Source organism: Trichechus manatus, unplaced genomic scaffold (assembly GCF_000243295.1).
Source record: "Trichechus manatus latirostris isolate Lorelei unplaced genomic scaffold, TriManLat1.0 scaffold00056, whole genome shotgun sequence".
NCBI lineage: Eukaryota > Metazoa > Chordata > Mammalia > Sirenia > Trichechidae > Trichechus > Trichechus manatus.
The window spans coordinates 8,218,958-8,232,368 of record NW_004443992.1 but is presented as its reverse complement, the minus strand read 5'-3'; the positions used below and the strand labels follow the sequence as shown (position 1 = coordinate 8,232,368).

The 13,411-nt window shown below is 37.3% G+C and overlaps 1 protein-coding gene across 5 annotated transcripts; it reads left to right on the top strand.

Annotated features, from left to right (window-relative positions):
- Window positions 1-1,112: 1,112 nt before the first annotated feature.
- On the top strand, window positions 1,113-11,745 carry CLK1 (CDC like kinase 1). 5 transcript variants are annotated; one of them, XM_004378210.3, is made up of 13 exons: window positions 1,113-1,267; window positions 4,858-5,018; window positions 5,228-5,456; window positions 6,463-6,553; window positions 6,974-7,040; window positions 7,936-8,052; window positions 8,142-8,308; window positions 8,859-8,953; window positions 9,031-9,160; window positions 9,858-9,940; window positions 10,420-10,499; window positions 11,164-11,254; window positions 11,380-11,745. In XM_004378210.3, exons 2-13 carry the CDS (start codon window positions 4,858-4,860, stop codon window positions 11,521-11,523), a joined length of 1,455 nt encoding a protein of 484 aa, XP_004378267.1. In that variant the 5' UTR covers window positions 1,113-1,267; the 3' UTR covers window positions 11,524-11,745. The 5 variants fall into 5 exon arrangements, with proteins under 5 accessions (XP_004378267.1, XP_023588735.1, XP_023588733.1 ...); XM_023732964.1 differs by having other exon boundaries at window positions 1,157-1,365; XM_023732967.1 differs by lacking the exon at window positions 6,463-6,553.
- Window positions 11,746-13,411: the final 1,666 nt, after the last annotated feature.

Genomic DNA, 13,411 nt, shown 5'->3' with positions numbered 1-13,411 from the left:
TGAATCCCTAGATTAATTAACATTTGTGCTGCTACATCTATCCTGAAGGGCTATAGATAAATTTCACAAGCTACTGTGAATTTATCCCTCTGCACATTTTTTCCTATTTAGTGATCTTGGTCGTGATCTAAGGATTTAGGTATTCATGGTTCTAAAGCACTTTCACATCCATAAAGAGAAGGGGATTAAGAAACGCAAACAACCATAGGGATTTTAAGAATGTGTATTCCTCATCAGAATTTTGCCCTATCTACCATGCTCTCTGCTTAAATGTGCGTTTTAATCCTTGAGTTTATGAACCAGATCAGTAAAATTACTGTACTTCGTTGTAACATATGATAACAATCTTATTATTTTCCACTAAATTTGGACTGATTTAAATAACGATTTTTTTTGCAGTGACAATGCGCTGGGGCGGGGCGGGGGGGGACTGGGTAATTACTTTGTTATACCAAATTGTAGTTTGAAGATTATTGTCGTTCAGAGCTTGTTTCCTGACAGTCTTTTCCACGACCTTCCATTTCATCCTTTTCAATTCACTTGGCCTTAATGCTGCAGAAACATCACTCAATGCCAAAATATTTCTTGAATGCGACGAGTCTCCATTTTCTATAGATGGTGCTCACTTTCTTGCTCACTCATTTCTCAACTTTTAAAACCTTTGAGACATCTTTCCAATCCAGTTTCAGTGCGCGTGGGCCCCAAACATCAGACTTAGTTTTATATAGGTCTCAGACTTTAGCAAAAGCCCAAATCCAATTACTAATCTGAGACTATTTGATGCAGGTGGTGTAACTCGTGAAGTTTTTTTAATAATTACAATGAGGGTGCGTACTATTTGTATCCTACTTTCCTCACTTTTCCTTGTTTCTAACGTTCATAAATAAAATGTTTAATAAGCGTGGAACAAGATTGTTCTCTCCAATACGCGCAGCGCTCTACCGTAATATGAAAGGAGACCGCACCTAACACGGCCGCCATTAGCATCCCTTCCTCTACCTCCGCTCGTTCGCCAATTGGGCGCCTGCGCACCCGGCGGTCACGCGCCCCCCTCGCTTCACGTGCACGCGCTGCACGCACCGCCCTCCTCTCCACCCCTGCCCCCAAGAAGACGCACGCGCAGCGTCACGATTGTTTTGAAGAACACTCCAGACGCCGCGACCGTCAGCTCCATTTTGTGGTCTGAGCCCGTCGTTGTCAGCTGGGTGTTTTTCGTGATCGCGTTGCAAGCTTTGTCTCCGTAGGTTTGGATTCTTTGGCCAGGACGGTAAGAAGCTGGAGAAGCGGACTAGGTGTCAGGGTCCTTCTTCTGTGCCTCAAAAGCGCTGCCCCTTCTTTCTTGCTAGTTTGCGCCAGCAGTCTCCGGTACGATGATTTCCCCGCCCTTCCCCGGGCTGCACAAAGGTAGCGCGCTCCTCTTCCCTGCTTTGCTGAGCCTCTCGCCGCCAGTTTATCCTGGAACCGCGATTCCCCAGACAACTGCCAGGGGGTAATGATAGTTTTTGCTAGATGACGAGGGTCCCTCGAATTGTTTGCCGTGCTCAGAGGGAGCAGGGCTTCCTGAGCGGTGGGGGAGGGCCAGGCCCGGCACTCGAGCAGCGGCCGGCCCGAGGCGCCGCGAGCGCCATGTTGTCTGCCGCGTCGTCTGCGGCCGCCTTGGCCGAGCTGTAAAATGGCGGCGGGGTGGAGGCAGGATTTCGCCATCTCACAGAAAAGGGAAGCTTCCTGTTGTGGAGGGCGTTTACTTACGTTCTGGAATGTGCATAAGTCAAGCTCTTGTGCAGAAGTGTGTTTGGTCGGAAATGGAGAGAAAGACTGAACACGTTGACCTGCTGTAAAGAGATTTCACTTAACGCCTAGTTGCGTCTCTAAGGATTGCAGTGAAAATCGCGAGTATTTTTGCCCTCCGTGGGAACAAAATCAGGTTTAGGAACCCAAGAAAAAGATAATGTATATTTGAAGGAGCTGTGTGGGAGAAATCAGGCGTTCAAGCATTTTATGCGTTGTACAACTCTCTCCGCAATTCTCTTGGAATGACAATGGAGGGAGCATTTTTGTTTTTATTTTTAGGTATTTTTATGTTTCACATTAAATTTTAAAACATTTATAGAAACTCTCAGTTTTCTCTTAGAACAAAAAATTCAACAAATGTATCGCTTTTTCTCTTTAAAATCTTAAAAGACAATCCTGTAATTTCTGTCAGGGCAATGACTTTGAAGAGCTCAGATAGTAGGTTTGTAGAATGTTTCTCAACCTGAATTTAGCTAATTTCTTTCCTCGTGATTAGGGGCTTCTGCGTACCCTATATATATCATATAATGGTGACAGATAGTGTCATGTTGTCCGACTGCTCACCATGCTTTTTGTGTGTGGGTGAAATATATATAACAACAATTTGCCGTTTTAACCATTTTTACGTGAGCAATTCAGTGATGTTAGTGTTCAGCCGTCTTTACTATGCATTTCTAAACTTGTTCTTCACCCTTAACAGAAACTCAGTACCCCTTAAGCAGTAACTCCCCTGTTACCCCCTCCCCAGAGAGCCCTGTGGTGTTGCAGTGGTTAAGCACTGGCCTGCTGACCGGTATTTCATGTAAGTGGGTTCATACAGTGTTTGCCCTTTTGTGTCTGACTTATTCCACCGAGCATGTTTTCAAGGTTCATCCATGTCATAGCGCGTATCAGAACTCTTATTTTTGTTTATGGTTGAATTATACTCCATCGTGTGTATATACCACATTTTTTGTTTATCCATTCTTCTGTTGATGGACACTTGGGTTGTTTCCACCTTTTGCCTGTTGTGAATAATGCTGCAGTGAACACTAGTGAGGACTGCTTTGTTTGAGATCCTGCTTTCATTCTTTTGGGTCATGTTGTTGTTATGTGCCATTGAGTCAGTTCGGACTCAAAGTGACCCTGTGCACAACAGAACAAAATGCTGCTGGGTCCTGTGCCATCCTCACAATCATTGCTGTGCTCGAGCCTGTCATCACAGACACTGTCAGTCCATCTCATTGAGGGCCTTCCTCTCTTTTGCTGACCCTCTACCAAGCATGATGTCCTGCTCCAGGGACTGATTTCCATCACTGATAACATGCCCTGAGTATGTGAGATGAAGTCTCACCATCCTCATTCCTCAGCATTCTGGCTGTACTTCTTCCAAGACAGATTTGTTTGTTCTTCTGCCACTCCATTGTATATTCAATATTCTTCACCAGCACCATAATTTAAAGCCATCAGTTCTTCTTTGGTCTTCCTTATTCGTTGTCCAGCTTTTGCATGTATACGAGGTGATTGAAAATACCATGGCTTGGGACAGACGCACCTTAGTCCTCAAAGTGATACCTTTGCTTTTGAACACTTTAAAGAGGTTTTTTGCAGCAGATTTGCGGTTTGATTTCTTGACTATTGCTTCCTTGGGCGTTGGTTGTGGACCCACGTAGCATGAAATCCTTGACATCTTCAGTATTTTCTCCATTTATTATGTTACTTATTGGCCCAATTGTGAGAATTTTTGTTTTCTTTTTGTTTTGGGTCATAGGGTAATTATGTGTTTAACTTTTAGAGGAAGACCCAAACTGTTTTTCATTGAGAGGATGGCATTTTGATTGAGAGTTGTTTGTAGAGATGTGGTGGGTTCAGGCAGTTAGTACTGGTAAGAATGGTAGTTCCTGAAAAGTCATTTCTGTATATACCCCCTGCTGACTTATCAACATGGTTAGGTTCCCAAGACCTATGCAAAAATCAGTGTTAACTTGAAAATGGAGGATGACTACGTTGTTACATAACTGCCAGACCGCTGAGAATCATGTCCCAGCCAGGTTGACATATAGCCTTAACCATCACGGCCAGCGTTAGCATTACTCTCGCCTCGCACCTCAACGTTCGTTATTGCCAGATACAGCTTGTTAACACACAAAACAGTTGGATAGTAGGTTTTTTACTGTTATTGTAAATGCAAAATGTCAGGTAACAAGATAGTCAATAAGTGAGGAGTAGGTGTAATGTCTTTTTCTAATTGTTAGAGAATGATTGTAATTAAAGTAATAAAGAGTTCTCAAAATTGAATTTTCTCAAATTTTATATAGTTTAGAATTACATTGGGAAACAAGTGACGTATATGGTGACAATCTTAATTTCTTTTTAAATTTTCAAGTCTTATTAAAAACAATTCTGAAAGGAAGGTGGCTCCGTTCTCCTACCGCCAAATTAATGTGTTAAGATTGCTTTTAGGATAAGTTTTGTTATTGTATAGGCTGGGAAGTGATACTTGAAAAAGGGTGTTTTGTAGTTTTTGTTCTCTGGTGCCATCATTGACTTATGTGTATAACAGAAGTCTTTGGTAGGTTGAGTGGTTTACTCCTTTACAGAAAGATTCAGTAATGGTGATCTGTGTGTATGGTAAATATAATTAGAGTAATCTAGTGATGGGAGGGACATTATGATTGCTTTGAGTTGGAGGCTATTTTTTGATAGACATTTAAATGGGGAGAATTATATACCTGATTCTATAATTCATTTGTGTTACTGGCAGAGTAGGAGTAAGATTTTACCAAAATTGATAGATTGGGATTTTCTCCCTCTCATTTTTTATTTTTTTCTTTTCCTACACTCTTGACATAAATCTGTTTAATCCAAGGTGTGAAGTCGATAATGCAGAGTCTGTATGAGTCAAGCCTAGCATATGGGACACTGCACTTGCTGGGTTTATCTGTGATTTTTAGATTAAGTAATAATGACTTTTTAACTTTGACTTGAAAGGTCACAACTAGGGTGAATTTGCGAAGAGTTTTATTAAACAACTCGATGTTGACGTGGGAAACAGTTTAACTGGGAAAAAACTTTTCTTTTATGTAGATGAGACACTCAAGGAGAACTTATTGTCCTGATTGGGATGAAAAAGATTGGGATTGTGGGAAGTGGAGGAGCAGCAGCAGTTATAAAAGACGGAAGAGATCACATAGCAGTGCTCGGGAAAACAAGCGCTGCAAATATAATCACTCTAAAACATCTGATAGGTAAGGAGGGTATTTAAAGAAAATGTTTTGATGTGTAAATATTTTCATGATTAAAACTTTAATCACTTATGAAATAAGTAACCATGATTACCGTTCTTTCTTGTTTCCAATGAGAGATATTAAGAGTACTGTCTTAAGGGATTTACTGAGAATTTGAGAATATTTGGTAGTTATAAAGCATTGAAAACAATTTTTAAAAATTTCTCTAGCCATTATTTGGAAAGCAGATCTATAAATGAGAAAGATTATCATAGTCGTCGCTACATTGACGAATACAGAAATGACTACAATCAAGGATGTGAACCTGGACATCGCCATAGAGATCATGAAAGCAGATACCAGAACCATAGTAGCAAGTCTTCTGGTAGAAGTGGAAGAAGTAGTTATAAAAGCAAACACAGGATTCACCACAGTACCTCACATCATCGTTCACATGGGGTATGAGCTCTTTTAAAACACTTCTGGAAGTTTTATTTCCCATGTGGAGCAGGAAGATTGAATTGTTTGACTGTTTGAGAAAGTTCTGTTTAAGATGAAGTCAACTCAGTTTTAACTTGCAGGATTCTTTCTGCGTTTGTGTTTTGGATAGGAGATTCTTGAAGTATAGTACATATTTCTGTAATACATTTTATTACTAGTTGGCTGCTAATTATCAGTGAAGTAGTGAATAGCAGTGAAATTACTTAGGCTAGTTAGTAAAAAATTATTTCAAAATATTCCAAAAGATTTTTTATGATGTTTCAAGAAATCTGTTTTTCATAAGTGGAAGCCTTATCACAAAAAGAGGACAGGTGTTACATTTTTGTATAATTGCTGTTTAGATATGCCTCTGTTCTAGCAAAGCATGCTCTCTAATCTTTTTTTCACTAAGCAACAGATTTTAATGTTATGTGTTAATTTGGAGATTAACTTATATGACATTTAAAATGCCATAGTGTTATTCTTGTATGCCAAATATTTTTCCCCAAAAAACTAGAATTTTAATTTTATTTACTGTTCCAATATTCATTTTCTTAGATTAGCTAGGAAATCTTAATTTGGCCACAGTCTACTTTGACAAGTAAATATTACCTCCTACAGTTTTGAAACATTAAATTAGGACACTAGAAACTTAAAATTATGTATCAGTGAATGCTACAACTAAGCATTTTTTTTTTTTTTTTTTAAGAAAAACAATTGTATTATGTTTTATTGCCTTGCCACTTTGAGTATCTTATCTGAAAATCTGTTCCTTGCCATGTTTTTCTCCTGTTAACATAAACTATGTGCCCTGTGAATTTCTGGGGACTGAATTTGAAATTGCTCCTGCCAACCGTTTGTGGCCTGGCGTGTATCTGAATGCCTGAATATCTCCCCGCTGAATGAATTTCGTATTCTGCCCTGAATTCACTCGGGTATATTGATTGGCTGGATGATCTTGGTGCCGCCCACTTGACGTTTCCAGAAGAGTCACCGAAGGAAAAGACCCAGGAGTGTAGAGGATGATGAGGAGGGTCACCTGATCTGTCAGAGTGGAGACGTACTAAGTGCAAGATGTATAGAATATTTTTCAACACTTACTCACTTTTCAGATAACATAATCTATGTGTAGATTAAGATTGCAGGGATTTGGAAATCTTTGTTTTCCTCCCTTTTTTTTTTTCTTTTTCTTTTTTTCTTTTTTTCCCCTTCATTTCTTTTGGTGGGGGGGGGGATTGTGTTTTGCTTTCTTTAGAAATTTAATGTTTGTTATACAGAACATTGAGAACAGTAAATCAAGTTAATGACATTAGCCAGAGAATGAAATTAGACTAAAATAATTTTATGTTTTTTTGATGATATTGACCAATAAAATAAATATCTAGTGATAGGAAATTTATAGCATCAACTAGAATAATCTGCATTGATAGCATTTATTATAATAAGTAAAATGTTTCTATTTCTTGATATGACTGAGGTTTATTTCTCTCTTTTAGATGAAATTGTTGATACTTTAGGTGAAGGAGCTTTTGGAAAAGTAGTGGAGTGCGTCGATCATAAAGCGTAAGTTTCCTGTCTTGGGCTTACACTGCGGGGGTTGACAATATAGAAAATTTATTAGCTTTAGAATATGGTCTCATCCTGAGTTAGAATACTTGGATATAGGAAATCTCCATTAATAGTTATTGACCCTTTGTATAGAAAGTGCCATAATTCATCGTGGTATAGAGCTAGAACTGAGAACTCTTCTGATCAGTGCCACAAGTTTGATTATTTATGCTCATCAAACTACTGATTGAAATTGCTTAAGATAGTTGAAGAAGAAATGTTTTCTTTACCTTTTCGGTTTCATGTTTGATCCCCCCCCCCCTTCTGAATGTCAGTTTTTTAAAAATGAATTATTAGAGGTGCTCTCACACTATTGGCTGGTAAGGTTCTGAGAACTAGAGCTGTTTAGTATGCCCCCGCTTTATCCCAACTTTTCTGGCAACCTAGATCAAAGGGAGATTTGAGATATTTGCTGGTGACAGGTTCTATAGGAAGAAACTGCTTTACAAACATCTCTTTTAAGTTGAGACGCAAATTGAGGGGTGGTAGGTATCCCAGTATAGTTGTTAAATTTAGAACTCTTGATACATAGTTTGTTATAAATGAAGGGCCCCCAAAAAAATCTCACATGAGTGGTGGTCTGATGAAAGAAATCTGTGTCATTCAACATGTATGTATTTGCATTACTAACCCTACCATATGCTCGAGGGTCATTCTAGTTGTTTACGTTGAGTTCCAGTTGGAAGAGAAAACTTATATATAGTTGGAGAAAATAGAATGCTAAGCCATAAATTCAAGAAAACAAATAAGATGGGTCAGAGTAGAAATAATGCAAATGCTTGAAGAAGGTGATAGAAAAATGGAATTGGTAATAATCTTTATCTTTTTTTAACTTACTCTGTCTTAACAGGGGAGGTAGACATGTAGCAGTAAAAATAGTAAAAAATGTAGACAGATACTGTGAAGCTGCTCGCTCAGAAATACAGGTTCTGGAACACTTAAATACAACAGACCCCAACAGTACGTTGTAAGTATCAGATTAGAACTTGGAAAACCACTTCAGGTAGTTTTGAATTGTGAAAAGCTGTACTCAGATTATTTTTCATGTGTTTGTAGCCGCTGTGTCCAAATGTTGGAATGGTTTGAACATCATGGACATATTTGTATTGTGTTTGAATTGCTGGGACTTAGTACCTATGATTTCATTAAGGAAAATGGTTTTCTACCATTTCGACTGGATCATATCAGAAAGATGGCATATCAGATATGCAAGTCTGTAAATTGTAAGTACTTTGTATATCTTTTCAGAAACTTTCTTAAGACTGGTTTTAATATCAGACTGATTAGGCTGTTGGAGAAAAAGAACGTAAGACCTAACATACAGGACTTGTAGGGCTGACTTAAGAGTAGGTGTGAAAAGATTGAGTTGGTTATGAGCTCTTTTAGTCAGTACTGTGTACTTCAGTAAATAGTATACTATCTAGAGTATAATAACACACAATCATTTTGAAGATTATGATTTAGTCTTCCTGATTTCCTAAAAATAAGAATCTAGAACACTGAGTAAAAACTAAGGAATGGTGAATCTTAGCTTCATAAAAGGAAGATTTTTTGTCCTTTGCTTTGTAAGCAGTTAGCTGTTAGTAAACTTAGTAACTTTTTAAAGAGGGTAATGGGAGACTTTCTAGCTGGCTGAAGGAAAATGTTGACTACTTGGAGCATGTGGAAAAGGCATCAGAAGTCATTTTATTGTAGGGTTTTGGAGTTATGTTTTATCTTTGTTTTTGATTTTCAGACTGCAGCAACATTTTTAAATTTCTGTTTCATTCTCAGTTTTACACAGTAATAAGTTGACTCACACAGACTTAAAACCTGAAAACATCTTATTTGTACAGTCAGACTACATAGAGGTGTATAACACCAAAATGGTAAGTAATGTATTGTCTTTATGGTTTCATGTTTTTTTCTCTTATTTGCTTTCTTAATTATTATTTATGATTTTCAGAAACGTGACGAGCACACCTTAATAAATCCAGATATTAAAGTTGTGGACTTTGGAAGTGCAACGTATGATGATGAACATCATAGTACATTGGTATCTACAAGACATTACAGAGCTCCTGAAGTTATTTTAGGTTTGTAGTTATTTATCGTGTTTTGGGAACCTATAACAATTAGCTTAATGGTTGCAATGATATGTAAAATGAGGGTATAAAAAATATTTTCTAAACTTAGCTGGAAACAGTGTATATGTTTTGATTGAAGTTGATTTAAAATTTATAGTTTTAGGTCATACTCTTTGTGGAACTTGTATTTTTTCCCCTTTCCCCAGTAAGAGGAAAACACATTAAAGGATTTTAAGCTCTTTGATTGATCCAAAAATTCCAAAGTCACTTAGAGCAAGTAGCTTATCACTTGAACCGATTGGCTTAACTTTCTGGAATTCAGTTTGCATGTTTGTAGTATATAGTGGGGTTTAAAAACATGATTATTTAATGCCTACTATATGCTAAACCCTTCTCGTGTCTGCTCAGTCCTTGCATGAGATTAGTTCCTATTTTAACCACTTAGGAGATGAGGCTGAGAGACCCCTCCACACCCCCCCCCCCAAAAAAAAAAATTACTGAACCCCTAAGAGCAAGTCAGAGTTGGGACTTGAAACAGTATGGGTCTCCAGAGTTCTAGCACTCTCTGTCTATACACTATACATAATTGCGTTTATCCTTAAATTAAGTGCTTCCTTTAGGATCTTTGCAGGTCCAATATCAAATTATATACATATTTAAAAAAAATACTGAGGATGCGTTTTTCTTCTAACACTTTGTTTTGCAGCCCTAGGATGGTCCCAGCCATGTGATGTCTGGAGTATAGGATGTATTCTGATTGAATACTACCTTGGGTTTACAGTATTTCCAGTAAGTGACAATGATCTGTTTTAGTGGCTTTTCCCCAAAAAAGTGCTTTGTGTATATAAATGAATACTTTTACTTTAGGTATATAGTTACTACACTTAGGTAGCTTTTTTGTTCCTGGTTATGGACTATGTTAATTTTAGATAAGCATAAAGAAAAACTATCCAATTTCAGCACCCTTGGCCGTTGGTATTCCCTTCATAATTTATTGTTTTATATATTGTTTTTGGATTTCACTTGAAAAAAATTTTATTATAGGCAATATCCCTGTCTCTGTACGTAAATCATCCCCGGAGTTTGCTCTGTAGGCCTTAACAGTGTTTTGCTATCAGCTGTAACTGATAAAAAGTATGCCTTTTTTAGTGATCATGTTCCTTTTTCTGATCATCTCTGGACTAGAAAATCAGTGGCTCTATTAAATAAGAATAAACTACAATGTGTAGGCGGAGATAGTTGACAGAGGTTTGTTTTTATTCTTTTAGACACATGACAGTAAGGAGCACTTAGCAATGATGGAAAGAATTCTTGGACCTTTGCCAAAACATATGATACAGAAAACCAGGTATGTTTTATTTAAGTTAGTACTATCCTTAGTACCACTTGGTCATGTGTTCTGATGAGAAGTTGGTAAAAGAGTGAGGCCAGACTTGCTTTTTTAGTTAAATTTCAGGTTACCTTGGGGATAGCTAGATTATTACTATTATTACGTTATATCATCTATCTTTAGGCTACTGCCTAAACTTAAATCTATAAAAGCATTTAGAGAAATTTTGTGTTAAGTACCCTATAGCCCTAATTTTACTAACGTGAGCATAATTCTTAGAAACTTAGCATGTTTGTTTTCAGTGTATTTGCTCTTATAAAAATTTTGTTCTTACAAAAAGTATAAAGAGAAAATTCCATCAGTGGAATTTAGCTTTCATCACAGCTTTAATGTTTTGATGTGGTATCTCCTGGACTGTTTTTTTTTTCCCCTAAGAATATATATAACTGTATGAGGATTTATGGTTTACAAATAAGGATCAGATGTTTGAAGGCAACAGCTTGGTGCTTTTAAGAAAATCTTAACAGTACCTAGCCTCTTCGTGTGTAAAATAAGACAGATTTTTATGTGGCTGCATTGAATTTAGACGTTTAGCAATATAATAATTGAAACCAATCACCTTTTTAAGGTGTTTAAGTTTTCAGTATCAACATAAACATGAACGGTTATTGACTATTTTTAGGAAACGTAAATATTTCCATCATGATCGATTAGACTGGGATGAACACAGTTCTGCTGGCAGATATGTTTCAAGGCGCTGTAAACCTCTGAAGGTAAGTCTAGGACATTGCTTAAATGGTGAAAAACGGATTTCCACTCTGCTTTTATGGTGGAGAAATAAAATTATAATAAATGATAGTAAACAAGGCTGTTGAATATGTTTCTCTCTTCCTTTCAGGAATTTATGCTTTCTAAGGATGCTGAACATGAGCTTCTGTTTGACCTCATTCAGAAAATGTTGGAGTATGACCCAGCCAAAAGAATTACTCTCAGAGAAGCCTTAAAGCATCCTTTCTTTTCCCCCCTTAAAAAAACCTTGTAGATCTGTAATGTACAGCTGTTGAAGAGATCATATAGACTGTATCAGTCTAATTTTTAAATATTAACTTATTTATATAGCTTTGTAAATTTGTCCGTTTTTGTATTACTACCATGTTTATTTTGGTTGAATAGTTTAAGTATTTAGTTAAGTAAACTAAAGGACATCTTTTTCAGTAATTACTGTATAAGATGATTTATTCAGAATAAACTTTTGTGCTTATCAAATTTATATGAATCTGCATTTTCTTCCTACCTATCACTTGAAAGAATGGATATACATTACTCTTCTTGGAGGAGGTGTTCTTAAGTCTTTGGAAATACTTAGCTTTGTTTTCATTTTAGGGATTGTCAAAATTGGGACTTGTCCCTTGCTTCTCTGGGCTAAATGTAATGGAACCAAGTTACAGGAGAAGTGGTGCTTTCTGGTTTCTGCCTTAGTGGAGTTTTCAAATGGCTTCAGGTCCTATGTTTTTTCAGGAGTGATAGTGACAAGAGTGTCCAGAGTGTAGTCAAGTCTGCAATATCAAATGACTGTAATAAGACAGCTTTTGATCCATTTGGGATCCTTAGGCTTAGGTCTTGCCATAGTCTTGTTTTGTTTTGTTTTTTAATGCAGTTAAGCCTGAGAGATTCAAGCAGATTTGTAGATCATACTACAAATCCTTATTTGTTGCTGAGAGTCCCAACTACAGAGCCAAAGTGCTTAGGTTCACATTAGCCCTTGTTAGCTTATGACGCTGGAAAGTCAATCTCTGTGCCTCCCTGTATTATCTGTAAAACAGGAAAATTTAGTTACCTCAGTTATGAATATAAATTAATGTATGTAAGGCACAATTGGAACAGTAGTCTATATTTGAAGAACACGTCTTGATTTGGTATGTTGCATAAAGTTCCTTTGGTCCCTTGGTTCCTTTACTCTTGCTTCCTGTAAATAACATCAGGGTACCCAGTGCAGAGGATGTCTAAGAGTAATCCCTGAATTGAGTTTCCCAGTTGAAATACTTAAAAGGACTTGACCTTAACTGCCTTATATACTATAGTACTGCCTTATATACTATAGTATACAGTCATTCGCTGCATAACGTCCATTCAGGAAACATCTGACCACATATCTGTGGTCCCATACAGTTACAAAAAGAGTTCAGAAATCCTGATCAGAGAACAGGATATAGTGGAGTGAGGCGTGTCACACCCAAAATGAGAAGAAACAGTTGCAAAAATCCATGAATCAGAATGTGGAATGTATGAAGTGTGAATCTAGGAAACTGGATATTCATCAAAAATGAAATGGGATACATAAATGTTGATATCCTAGGCATTAGCTGAAATGGACTGGTGTTGGCCATTTTGAGTTGGACAATCATATGGTCTACTTTGCAGAGAATGACAGCTTGAAAAGGAATGGCACTGCATTCACGTCAAAAACATTTCAAGATGTATCCTGAAGTACAACGCCGTCGATGATAGGATGATACCCATATGTCTACAAGGAAGAGCAGTAATCTATGAGTTAATTCAAATTTATGCACCAACCACTAAGGCTGAAGATGAAGAAATTGAAGATTTTTACTAACTTCTGCAGTCTGAAATTGATCAAATGTGCAATCAGGATGCATTGATAATTACTGGTGATTGGAACATGATAGTTGGAAACTAGGAAGGATCAGTAGTTGGAAAATATGGCCTTGGTGACAGAAACAATGCCAGAGATCACGTGATAGAATTTTGCAAGGCCAACTTCTTTGTTGCAAATAACCATTTTTCACCAACAAATGCCAGCTATACACATGGATCTTGCCAAATGGAATACACAGGAATCAAATCAACAACATCCGTGGAAAAAGATGAAAAAGCTCAAAATCCTCAGAACAAGGCCAGGGGCACACTGC

Coding starts and splice junctions, on each gene's coding strand:
- CLK1 (XM_004378210.3), top strand. CDS start 4,858: ATGAGACACTCAAGGAGAACTTATTGTCCTGATTGGGATGAAAAAGAT. Junction 7,041..7,935: donor GAGTGCGTCGATCATAAAGC/GTAAGTTTCCTG, acceptor CTGTCTTAACAG/GGGAGGTAGACATGTAGCAG. Junction 8,309..8,858: donor GATATGCAAGTCTGTAAATT/GTAAGTACTTTG, acceptor TTTCATTCTCAG/TTTTACACAGTAATAAGTTG.